General features: G+C 39.8%; 1 protein-coding gene across 1 annotated transcript in view; it reads left to right on the forward strand.

Annotated features, from left to right (window-relative positions):
- LOC128621083 (zinc finger protein 420-like) overlaps positions 1–13,812 on the forward strand; it is a 56,505-nt gene that overhangs the window by 14,906 nt on the left and 27,787 nt on the right. The window contains exons 4-6 of the mRNA XM_053646563.1: positions 3,666–4,414; positions 6,965–7,018; positions 7,206–7,276. Coding sequence (XP_053502538.1) covers positions 3,666–4,414; positions 6,965–7,018; positions 7,206–7,276 — 874 coding nt within the window. The remainder of the gene's footprint in view (positions 1–3,665; positions 4,415–6,964; positions 7,019–7,205; positions 7,277–13,812) is intronic.

Here is a 13,812-nt window from a genome sequence, read left to right on the forward strand (position 1 = left end):
ACTTAATATTGTGTGTAATTTCTGCATGAACTGATTTAAAACAAAATTTACTTTGTAGTACATTTACATTTATTCATTTAACAGACGCTTTTATCCAAAGTGACTTACAATGAAAGAACACGAGCAAAGCGATCTATCAAGCAGAGAACAATACAAGTAGTGCTACCATACAAGATCTATAATTGAGTTCTAGAAGAAAGCAGTAACTTAATGAAATTGGCTTGATAACTACAAGTCACTAATGTCAAGTCCATACCCATTTAACATGTCTGGACAAATTCAGACAGTTAAGACTGTGTTAGAGGACCTGTAGACTGAACAAATACTATACAAAGGACATTACAATGTGAGTATCATTTCACTTAAAATTAAATTTTACTAAAGCAATGAATTTGGGAATATTCTCAATTGTGATATGACCAATAGTGGACTGGTGTATAGGCTACACCTGCTAATACATTTGATGGACTATTTTGCACTACTACACATAGCTAATGCTAGTCATATTTAGCAGTGTAATTTGAATATCTACTCTTTAGTTTACCGTAGCAGTGGATAAGAACGAAAAAGTTTCATTTGACAAATCTGCTCATTTAGAGAGGGCTTTTCATTTGTGTTATAGGAAAGATAAGCATGATTACAATTCTGCTTATTTGCGTAAAGGTCAACTACATTGTGTAATCTAATTTCATGTATTGATACATTTTTTATTTATTTTTTTAATCTTTTGTAATTCGCACATATAGCCTTCTAGCTCTACAGCCTTTGGACTGTGGATAGTTCTATGAGAGAAATAAAAGTAGTAGACACAGAGTGTTTCTTTTTTGTCTATATTGCTCATCTCATTCAGTGCTTTAATGTCTATAAATCCTGCAGAGATGTTGGGTAAGAGATTTGTATTGTAAATCACACTGGATTTTACTTACTGTTGTTATACAACTTAAAGGTAGTCATTTTTCCTGGTTTAAAAGACTGCATTCTACTGGAGAAAATTTAAATGGAGCAATGTAATTTTAAAAATGATTGTCAGCTTAACAACTTGTATTCATAATTATGGTAAGTGCATAACACTTAAATTCCTTTTAAATAATGTGAAAAGAAAGTGTGTTTGTTTGTGCGTGTCATATTTTTGTTTGGGTGTGTGTGTGTGTGTGTGTCTGTGTTTATCCGGAATGCATGGGAACCAACATGGCCATACTATGTACTATGTATGAGAACATAAATATATTTTATGACCTAGACCTACCTCGGAGTGTTTCATATTCTATGTGAATGGAAAGAACTTGTGTGTCTGTGTTTATCCGGAATGCATGAGAACCGACATGGCCATACTATGTATGAGAACATATGTGTCTGGAATGCATGGGAACCGAATTTAACATAACTATATATATATTTTATGATTATGGCCCCTTTCACCTGTCACAGTCATTAAATTTTGTGATCTTGACCTTTGACCTAGATATAGAGAGCAATAATATGTGTCTTTTTGACCTTTGACTTAGACCTGTCAAAAAATAAGGTTACAATATATACAAACTATTTCTCTCTCTCTAGTGTCATGAAATCTTCAACAAAAAGCACTCCATGAGTCTCTGGGTTTTGATGTCAAAAGATAGACTTTATTGTTCAAACAATAAAGCCGAGCAGGTCTGCAGATCAGCTCCCTTACTTATCATTGATACATGCTTTTATACAATTCTAAAACATTGATCTCATCAGGTGGGGTTTTTTCCTCTTTTTTTATTTATTCAGACCTTGGCTGTGCTCCACCATTAATTCTAAAACTTGGGCCTCCATCCTTACGTTGTTTTTAATGGTTGAGTGGTACAGCCAGCGCTCTTTTTAAAGAAGCTTACATTCCTAAAAGATTAAAAGAGGTACCAGTATATTGACTAACATTTGGTTATACTCTTTAAGCATATGTTTTAGTGGACTAACTCATTTCATTGATTATAACTTGTTGATACTCTTTCACACCTTATACTTTGGTTATACATAAGTGAATTATACTTTGATTAAAATATTTCATATAATGCAGTGAAAACTCCCACATGATGTTAATAGTGTGATTAAGGTGTGTACATGTCTGTAATGCACGTCACTGATGTGACTAAAACAGGAATACTCCATGTCTTAATTCGATTTGTGTTTACTTCGAGTATGACTTTAGCCGTATTAAGGTCCTCAACAATCGCTGTTTACATGCTAGTTTCTTAATCAGAATATCGTCTTAATAGGGTTAATATTGGATTATTGTTGTCCATGTAAACGTACTGAGTGTTGTTTCAGCTATAGCTATAAAACAAGTTTAGTACAATTCTAGTGTTATAGACTTGGGTTTCCGAATAATAATCCACGACAGTGTGGGGTGATACAACATTTTCACTGTGTTGAACAGAAGTTTGTAATCTGTTCTCTGAGAGCTCCAGAGCCAGAGTGCTGTAAACTTTCTGCCACTTTTGGGTAATATCCGTATTTTCAGATCTTTTCTCTTCATGAAGATGAGCCGGAAAAGAGTGCTGTTTAATGGGTGCCATTTTGTCCCAGTCCATTTTACTTCTACAGACCAAAACAAAAGAATAATGTGTGAGCCAGCAGAATTAAAAAGTCAATTCTCTGTGCCCCTCATACCCTTCCTCACACACTTACAACCATAACCCCCACCCTCACATGTAGTGATGACAACATCATTATACAGTTCCTCCAATTAATGTAAATTAAAGCAAAATCAAGCACACTCCAATATTCTGAGGAGCTTACAGCAGATTTTGGCCAAGGTCCATCATGTGACATCATCAAAATGTGCATTCAGTCAAAGCCCTCTTTGTGTAACATGCATAGAACGTGAGTACAGCTAAAAGATCTCATTTAAAAACAGACATCCATATGAAAGACCGTGCACAACAATTTCACCAGTTATGCAATTATCCGCAAAAGAAGCATAAAAATACTCTGCAAGTTGCATTGAAAATTTTGAAAAAAGCCTCAGCAAAATCAAGCATTTTTGGCCGTAACAGTGACAAGAAACTCCCCGAAATTCTGTACAGACTGATTATATCACACAGGCCTAGCGACCACCATACAAGTCCCCAGGGATGGAATTAATGGAATTTTAAGAAGCATGCATGTGGCATGAGCTATAACTTCACACCTGAATGATAGTCAGATAATTTTTTAACAGAGAATGTGTGTGGATTACAGTAATGCTGTAATCCATTGTGTTTGGAAACACACAAAGTTCCATGTAGATTTTACAAAGTCTAAACACATTCAGTGCTTCAGCTTGAAAAAACACTGACGTCCAGAGCGAGGTCATCTTGTATAGCTAGTCTCTGAATTTTATAAACTTATGAAGATCTACATGAACTATTTCTGTGTGATTAGTGATGAGAAATTATATGTAAGTTAGGTTAACTGTCTTGTTCATCCTGGCTCTTATAAAATGATCAGTCACAGTGGTTTTGGTATTAGTAAAATTGAGCTGCAATCAATGGAATACGTTACAAATCTTAAATTAAAAGCTGTTACAGTCATTAAAGGTGGGTGATTGGGTGGTCAAGCCGTATTACAGTATTGTAGGAGACATTTCCAAAAACAACTCCATAAACACATGGGGACAAAATCTAAAATTTAAGCATCTTGAATAATTTTGTGTTTTCCAGATGTACCACTGCTCACAGTGTGGGAAGAGTTTTACAAAACGTCATCATCTCCAACGACACGAGCACATTCACACAGGAGAGAAGCCGTATCACTGCTCACAATGTGGGACAAGTTTTACTTGTCTGAGTAATCTCCATCGACACGAGGGCATTCACACAGGAGAGAAGCCGTATCACTGCTCACAATGTGGGAAGAGTTTTACTCGTCAGAGTAATCTCCAAATACATGAGCGGATCCACACAGGAGAGAAGCCGTATCACTGTGGACAATGTGGGACAAGTTTTACTTGTCCGAGTAATCTCCATCGACACGAGGGCATTCACACAGGAGAGAAGCCGTATCACTGTGGACATTGTGGGAAGAGTTTTACTTGTCAGAGTAGTCTCCAAATACACGAGCGTATCCACACAGGAGAGAAGCCGTATCACTGTGGACAGTGTGGGAAGAGTTTTACTTGTCAGAGTAGTCTCCAAATACACGAGCGTATCCACACAGGAGAGAAGCCGTATCACTGTGGACAGTGTGGGAAGAGGTTTACTCATCAGAGTCATCTCCATCAACACAAGCGCATTCACACAGGACAGAGGCCGTATTTCTGTGGACAGTGTGGGAAGAGTTTTACTCGTCAGAGTCATCTCAATCATCACGAGCGCATTCACACAGGAGAGAAGCCGTACTTATGTGGACAATGTGGGCGGAGATATACTCATTCAAGATCATTAAGGACACACAAGTGCTCTAACGTGAAGCTATGAGATCTTGAAATGTGAATTTGTCAAATTAAGATGCATGTTTTTAAAGGGAGGTAAAGCGATATTCAAGCATAAAACTATAATGTATTATTTGTCATGGACTGTAGTATTCTGTTGCATGGGACTTTAGTGCTTACTCTCTGGGTTTTAGCAGAATTCATGATTTTATGTTGTTTCTGTTTTTCCACAAACGATACAATTCCAAGCATGGAATACACATTTAAGAGTCCAGAACCCCTATGTGAGACTCACCCAGGTGTATTGTTGATTTTGGTATGTTAAGTTGAGTAATGGCCTTGTGCTATCACATGCAGGCTCACTGGAAAAAGAACACAGGTCTACAACAGAAAAATAATGATTATCATGTGGAAAGGAAGAAGTTACAGTAGGGACATCAGGCAGTAATGGAGTTACTGGGATGACTAGTTCATTGATTTTGTGATTTTGAATTTTGTGTAAAATGCCATCCTCTTCCATCTTCTCATTGCCTTAGACATTACTAGGTGTCTTATATAGCGGAATTATTTTCACAATCAAACCTTGCGGTAATGATGCTTGAATAACTGGGTGTATCCCTTCCTCCTTTTCTGAGGACGGAGGGTATTGTTTACAAAACACAGGATGACAGTTTTTTACTTTAGCTTGATACGGTGTACATGTTACCTGTCGTGTCCATAATGTGCCTGGTATATTAGCGAGTTCAGGATGAGGGATGCCACCATCGCTGTCAAATTTGGAAACTGGGAACACTCAAAGCCCATCATTAAATTTGAGTGACGTTCAATTTATGCATCAGATCAAGGCCTAGTAAATTAAAAGGTGAATAATCATCAGCTGATTTACTTTAACATGGAGTGGGGGTACACGTGGACACTGAACTGGAACCCCATCAATTCCCATAGATTTAATATATGATGTGTCTGTCTGCTCCTTCATACTGGCTACAGCATGCATAGCAACTTGTAGCCCTGTGTTGCTTTCCTTTCTTTTCCTATGTGGGAAATTATGTACGAATTTAGAGTAATAAAATTGAGAAGAATTGAAACATCAGGTGATTGGCAAACAGGCATAAATTGGGCAAGGCTAGGATCGAGAACGAGAAACAACATCAAAGAACATGAATCAAAACGAGGAACAGGGTACAAATGTTTGGTATGGTGGTAACACTCAATACTTTGCGAAGTGCAAAGAGACATGAGGGGTTTAAATGACGAACGTAATCGGGGTGAAACACAAGACAACTGAGAACAATGATGACACACCTATGGGAAACAACCAATGACAACAGAGGTGCGGAGACAGGACATAAAATATAAAAAAGCACATGTCAAAAGTAAACAAAGTCAATGTCACTGAAGACCCAAAAGCGTGTGTTCACTGAGAGCTCACGCGTCGGGCTCGCGCTTCGGGTTTCCGAACACGCTGCATGCTACAGCGCTAGCTCGTGGGGAATTCATGACAGAACACCCCCCAAGGGCGCCAGAACACACTCCCCTCCCCTGGTGATCCTGGCTGTCTGGGCATAATGACTTCAGCTGAACCGGTAGACTCAGCAGTGTCCTCAGTTGAGCAGGGATGCTGAGTGGCATCCTCAGCTGAGCAGGAAGGCAGAGTGCCATCCTCCGCGGGGCAGGAAGGCAAAGTGGCGTCCTCAGCGGAGCGTCGTCCTCCATCAACTCTGCAGGGTGAACTTGGTTGGCTGTGTCAACAGACTCAAGCGTGAGCAGAACCTGGTTGTCCGTGTCAGCAGACTCGGGCGTGAACATAACTTGATTGCCTTAGTTGGTCGTGACGTCGGCGTCAGGTTGAGCCGAAACAGGTTCGTTGTGACGTCAGCTTCAGACGTGAGCAGAACCTGCTTGGTCGTGACGTCGGCTTCAGGTGTGAGCAGAACTTGCTTGGTCGTGACATCGGCTTCAGGCGTGAGCAGAACCTGCTTGGTCATGACATCGGCTTCAGGCGTGAGCAGAACCTGCTTGGTCGTGACATCGGTTTCAGGTGTGAGGAGAACCTGGTTGGTCGTGACGTTGGCTTCAGGCGGGAGAGGAACCCGGTTTCAGACTGGAACTTGGCGTGGAAGGTCACATTGTCGATCTTAGACTGGAACGTAGCATGGAAGGTCACATCGTCGATCTCAGACCGGAACTTGGTGTGGAAGGTCATATCGTCAATCTCGGACTGGAACTTTGCGTGAAAGGTCATATCCTCAATCTTGGACCAGAACTTGGCATGGAAGGTCACATCGTCGATCTCGGACCGGAACTTGCCGTGGAAGGTCGCTTTGTCGTCCTCAGACCAGAACTTGCCGTGAGATGCTGTCTCGTCGACCTCAGACAGGAACTTGGCTTTGGAGGTCGCCTCTTCGACCTCGGACAGGAACTTGGCTTTGGAGGTCGCCTCTTCGACCTCGGACAGGAACTTGGCTTTGGAGGTCGCCTCTTCGACCTCGGACAGGAACTTGGCTTGGGAGGTCGCCTCTTCGACCTCAGACAGGAACTTAACTTTATGCTGGAGCTCTGGAGATGAGACCGCCTCGTGGGTCTCAGGTTGGAGCTCTGCGGAGGAAGTCGCTACATTGACCTCCGGTTGGAGATCGGCAGGTGAGACCACTTCTCGGGTCTCATGATTGAGCTCTGGGGATGAGACCGTGTCATGGGTCTCATGCCGGAGCTCTGGGGATGAGACCGCCTCGTGGGTCTCATGCTGGCGCTCTGGAGATGAGGTTGCCACATTGACCTCCGGTTGGAGATGTGCAGGTGAGACTACTTATTGGGTCTCGTGCTGGAGCTCTGGGGATGAGGTTGCCACTCTGACCTCCAACTGGAGCTCTGCGGGTGACACCACCTCGTGGGTCTCAGGTTGGAGCTCTGAGGAGGAGGTCGGCATAAGATAAGATAAGATAAGATAAGATTGGCAGAGGAGACCACATAGTTGGTCTTAGGCAGGAAATTGGGGGAGGAGGTCACCCAGTTTGCCTGCTCATAATAGGTGGTGAATGGCACAGTGGGTGTTTCAGTGAAGCAGGCCTTCTCCAAAAGATCCTGCAGGACGGCCCTGGATTTTGTGGACTGCCGAACACAATCACGAATAGGAGGAGTTCAGTTTTGAACGGATTAAGAGTTCTGATGTTTACAGAGCACTCAAACTGCTTGATATAAACAAATCACCAGGCCCTGATTGTGTGGAATCTGTGTTTTTTAAATTAGCAGCTTATATTATTTAATCTCTTTAATTTATCTTTTTTAATCTTTCATTAGACACTGGTGTCATACCGGAAATCTGGAAATCAGCTTTTGTTGTTCCTTTATTAAACGGGGGAGATCCCATTACATTAGATAACTACAGCCCAATTTCAAAGCTTTGTGTCCTTTGAAAAATTTTAGAAAGCCTTATCAGTGAACAGTTGACATGTTATCAGAATGCAGACAAAGTCTTATCTAATAATCAATCAGGGTTTCATAAAATACATAGCACTACAACAGCTGCTTTGAAGGTGTTAAACAACATTGTGTGATCTCTAGATAAAGGGGATTACTGCACTTTCCTTTTTATTGATTGTTAAATTCTTGTCTGATACACCGGTTCCGGTACATCGTGACATAAACTAGAGACCTTCAGAACTGAGACACAGAGATCATGCCTGAAACTTTGATTTATCAAAGTCTTTCGAGACAGTGGATCATGAAATATTGCTGCATAGATTAGTGTGTTGGTCTATCAAATCATTTAAAAATTATTTAAGTAATCTCAGAGAGACAATCCTGGTTAAAGAAACGTTAAATAAATAAATAAAATATACTCTTAACCACCTGTACCACACACAAAAAATTACTCAGGCCCTTCATAAATATGACACGTTTACATTTTGTTCACGTTCTTTAAATATATATAATTAGGAGTAATACGTGTGTATATTTCAGTAGTCTTTCATAAAATTTATCATCTGTGAGCTTTATTTTAATTTGATGAACACAAATTAGTTTCAGTAGGTCAGCACCATTTGGGAAATGTATCCACCACTTTATAAATGTATCCATTTCATTTAAACTGCAATTGATCATATTAAGTTGGTGTTGGGTTTACTCATGCCACAAACTACATTTCCCATCCTGCACTGTGGCCTACAAACATGGCTGACATGGACTGCAATTCCCAAATCACGCACACATCCAATTCACAGCACAATCTTAGCTACAGTATACAGGGACTTTTAATTCATTCACAGATTGTGAAATGTATGTTACATTCCTTGTGTTTCTGACCATTGCACTGTTATTTAAATATTGTGAATTGTGTTTAGTGTACATTGTATTACATATACTGAGCACACTGTATATAATATATATTTGTATAATCACACACTACTTTATTCTATTCTATTCTACAGTTCAGAAAAGAAATGTCACACAAACCACGGTGTTGCAAAGAGACTGCAACTGAACCAAACCAACAAATATGTCCCTGTAATGAGACCCACATCAGCACAACAACATGTCACAGCAACAGTAAAAGAAACCACCATGAAACGCTGCCTGATCCAGACACATGTAATCCATGCAAATCCGAATTCAACATTAACAATTCACCATCTTATTCTAATGTGAAGGACTCAGACAATACATCTGTAATAAAAAATACAATTAAAAAAAGTTTGAAAATAAGTGCAGACTAATATCCCCATCAAATCTGGCTAATTCTTCATCAATGGAAATAGGCAGCGTTTAAGAATAAATGCGTAGTGTAAGGGTCCACTCACTGGTCCAACGACGGTATCCAATGACGTGTTTCTGTCTTTTTTAATCAAGGTGAATACATTTAGATTATTAAATTTGTCATTCCAATTCTGTTTGACTCTCTCTTAAATTAAATCTGACTCCAAATGTAAAAAACCTCAATGTTGTATTTGTTTCCTAGTTATTTGTATTTTGATACTTTTGATCTTTTACATTTGATTAATTCTAGTTTATTCTATACTTTATATTGTGCTCGTTCGTTTGGATTCCATATCGCTCAGCGTCTCGTGCCGGCCATGTACGCGGATCTCACGGTCACAAACTCGCCAGTCTTGGTCATTAGCCAGAGGTAATTGACTAATACTATTTAAATGACCACATCATGCTTGCCCTTTCCTAAAAAGTACATTATTTAGTCCCCTTAGATAGTAACACGTAATTATAGTAATGTTATTTCTAGACAGAGGTCATGACCACTAAAATCTACAGCGATAGACCAATAATATCTGAGTAAAATTAGCTTTATATAATCATGCCATAGCTTCCTATGTACACATTAACTAGAAGAATATTACAATAACCAGAGGTTTAGACTTCATCCTGTTTAGACCCTATTATCAACTTTATGTTGTCCTAAATGGAAATTCCATATCGAGCCTGTACACCCTAAGTACACTTACCTTAATGCCAACTTGTTAACCTGGACTCTGAAATCTCAGTTTGCGTGCCCCAATCCTCCACCTAAACCTGGATTTTAGCCTGCCCTAACCTGGTCGCAGATTTGCGGTAACAAGCACTTAACATAATTTATTAGAGGCAATAATTTCAGAATAAGTCAGAATATAATCAAGTCTAATAATTTATTTAACCAGGTATGAACACATCCAAATCCAATACTGTTATTAATAAAAATAAGAAAGAATTTCATTCAACATTACATTACCCATTAAATTCAATACATCATAATACAACATAAGAAAGGCAAGACTTGCATATCTGATACAGGAAAACACAGTGACCATGCGGGAGATTTGTCTACAGATTCCTTGAATCTTTGGCCAGCTATCCCCTAAATACCCAGATGTTCTGTGCATCCACCAAATGGTGCTGTTTGTGATTACAATTTGATGTTTGAGGAAGGATGTACCTTATTTACATATAGGAGGTAATTTGAGTGAGGGACCTTGGGAAGGTATGCCTTTAACGGCATGCAATATTTATTTAAACTGCTGTTGAGGGAATGAGAACATACTTTCCAGTCGCACAGAGACCTTTTGTATAATACAGTAAACAGATATATAGACTTTGGGTGTGTTTAGGGTGATCTTGACACAGAGACAGAGAGAAAGGTGTGAGGAGTTTTCACAGGGCCTTAAGTTTTCAGACATCACATTTTATTAAGTTGAAATAAAATAGATTTATATACAGGTGCGATCAGAAGTTTACACACCCCTTGCAGAATCTCAAAATCTTAATACTGTTAATAAAATAAGAGTGACCATAAAAATCCCATGTTGTTTTTTTTATTTAGTTCTGTCCTGAATAAGCTATTTCACATAACATGTTTACATACAGTCCACAAGACAGTACTTGTGTTGGCATTTTAGGCCGTGCGAGAGAGATCCAGCGGATTAAAGTGAGGGATTTGATCATCTCCGTTTTCCCTGACTACACAGCCAAGACAGCCCGGGCCCGGGCCGTGTTTAACGAGGTTCGGCGTCAACTTCGTGATATTGAGGGTGCTCGCTATGGAATACTTCACCCAGCTCGGCTTCGCATTACATATAACGGTGTTCAGAAGGACTTTATTTCAGCGGAGGAAGCAGGAGACTATGTTAAACTCTTGATATCGGGGTGAACTGCATCACCTACACAGCGGAGTCTTTTTTGCTCTTCTATTATTTTTTTTTGCACTCGGCCTTCCAGCTCTACAGAATTCGGATTTTGATTGAAGATATTGTCGTTGCATTACTCCACCTAGATTTTGTGGACTTACTCCTCTTAAAATTTACTTCTGTATTAATGTGCTTCTCTGTTTTGATGCTCTGACCGGGTTAGAGTTTCTGTTTATTTAATTTTATTAGTGTGATCTCCTCGGCTTTACGTGCTACACTGTTATATTATTTGTTACAAGTCTTTAAAAGGTAAGGACATTATATTTATTATTGTGCGCAGACTGTTTATCAGTCTTGGTAATTTTGTTGGTTAGTTCAGCTTTACTCTCTGAGTTGTTTTCACATTGTGGACAACGTTCGGTTTCTGTAGGATACACTGCTGTCTCATTTGTTTATGGAGACTTTGGGTGTGTGGGTGTTTGGAGGATTGTGAGAGTGAGCAGAACATGCCAGTGCTTTGAAGGATGGAATGTTATTTAATTGCGAATCTGTTTTTAGAGGATTTAAACCTAACATGGTGAACAAATTATATTATAGAATTCAGGCAATTTTACTGGGGTTATCTCATACAGTGTAGCAAGTAATAATCTGGAAAGACCTTTGTAATATCACAGTCTAAAACTGGATTTAAAGAGAAGCAAATTAGTAAATGAATCACATGTAAATGAATCATATGTAAATGAATCACATGAAAATGTATCACTTGAATATGAATCACATGTAAATGAATCATACGTGAATGAATCACATGAAAATGTATCACTTGAATATGAATCTCATGAATATGAATCTCATGAAAATGAATCACATGTAAATGAACCATATGAAAATGAATAAATAAATTAAAGACATAAGACAGTACTAAATTAAAAAAATAAGATCTTTAAACAAAATAATAATAATTTACTGATGTTTCCCTGATGCTGAAAACAGTTTTTGGCAGATTCGGAATTCTCAATGAAGTGGTGAGTGACAATGGTCCTCAGTTTTCCAGCGCAGAATTTCAAGAACTGGCAAAATGACAGAGAGAGCAGTGCAAGTCGCAAAGAGGATCTTAAAGCAGACAGACCCTCTAACAATTCTTGCGTGCTATCGATTGACCCCCTGTGTCACCACCGGTGTCAGTCCAGCTGAACTTCTGATGGGCTGAAAGATTAGAACTACTCTGCCCACCCTGGAGAAAAATCTTCAACCCAGTTGGCTGAACAGAAAGAAATGAAAGAAAAAGACAGACAAGCGTACTATTGTCAGACTGGACCTGTAAATAAATATATTTATGTTTAGGTCTGAAGGTTTAATTTAATTGATGTTTCGTTTATAAGAATGAGTTTATACAGTTTACACAGTTTACAATCAGCGGTAAGTAATCCATTTGTAAAATATACCTGCCTTTTCTGTTTTGACTGAATTGTTAATTTGTTTTCAGATTTGTCGTTGTGTTTCCTGACTTGTTATTTTGTTTTTAGATTTGTCATTGTGTTTATCATGTGTTGTTTTTTGGATTTGTTATTTGATCTGCCGTACTGTCCCACTTAAACCCATTCAAGCAGGTCGAAGGCGCGGACTTCCATCCATCCATCCATCCATCTTCTACCGCTTACTCCTTCTTCAGGGTCGCGGGGGAGCCTGGAGCCAATCCCAGGGAGCATCGGGCACAAGGCGGGGTACACCCTGGACAGGGTGCCAGTCCACCGCAGGGCACAATCACACAATCACATACACACTCTCACACCCATTCATACACTGCAGACACACCAATCAGCCTACCATGGTGTCTTTGGACTGGGGGAGGAAACCAGAGTACCTGGAGGAAGCCCCCGAAGCACGGGGAGAATATGCAAACTCCGCACACACATGGCCCCTGCAGGAATCCAGCCCCAGACCCTGGAGGTGTGAGGCGAACGTGCTAACCACTAAGCCACTGTGCGCCCCAAGGCGCGGACTTATTTGGAATTATTGAGAGCTACATGAACCACGTGACTGGGTTACGGCGAGATCAAAGCGTGTCGCAACTCTCTTTTTTAACGGCGCTGGGCGAATCCAACATGGCGGCACTGGTTTAAAGCACACTGCGCATGCGCTTCATTCCTACACGCTCAACTGCGCGCTCTCTCTCTTTCTGTGTCTGTGTGTGAGTGTGTGTGTGAGTGAGTGAGTGAGAGAGAGAATGGGTCGAGGTGGCAGTTAAAATACCAAACACACACTCTGACGCTTTAAATCCGGTTCTGTTCAAACCGAGATCACTTCACGGAGCCTTTTAACATCCCGATATCACCAGACCGGAAGTGAGGGACTCTCTGGAAACCGGTAGGTAAATAAATAAAATAAAATAATAATAACAATAATAATCCAAATCAATTCTCCTGTGCTGGTTTATTTAGCTCATAGCTGATAGCGCTTAGCTGTGTTACACTCTAAAGCGTCCCCCGCTCCCCAGGTCTACATAGCATGTGCACACAGTTACACCACAGTTTATAAATCTAAAGAAAAAGAGAACAAGAAACAAAAAGTCCACAAGGAGGAAGAAGCAAGAGACGAAAAACAAACGTGTATTGATACAGAATCCGTTTATCATTCCTTCTTTTCATATTCTAATAAATGACCCAGAAGTGGCTTGTTTCTTCATCTGTTGTGCAGGATAAAGATATTTTTACTGAAAAGCATGCCCAGTTATTAAAATTTAGTAATAGTAATAATAATAATAATAATAATAATAATAATAAAGAGCTCTCCAGCAAAAACACTTTTATCCAGCACAACACCTGA

Source organism: Ictalurus furcatus, chromosome 17 (genome assembly GCF_023375685.1).
Source record: "Ictalurus furcatus strain D&B chromosome 17, Billie_1.0, whole genome shotgun sequence".
In the NCBI taxonomy this organism is placed as follows: domain Eukaryota; kingdom Metazoa; phylum Chordata; class Actinopteri; order Siluriformes; family Ictaluridae; genus Ictalurus; species Ictalurus furcatus.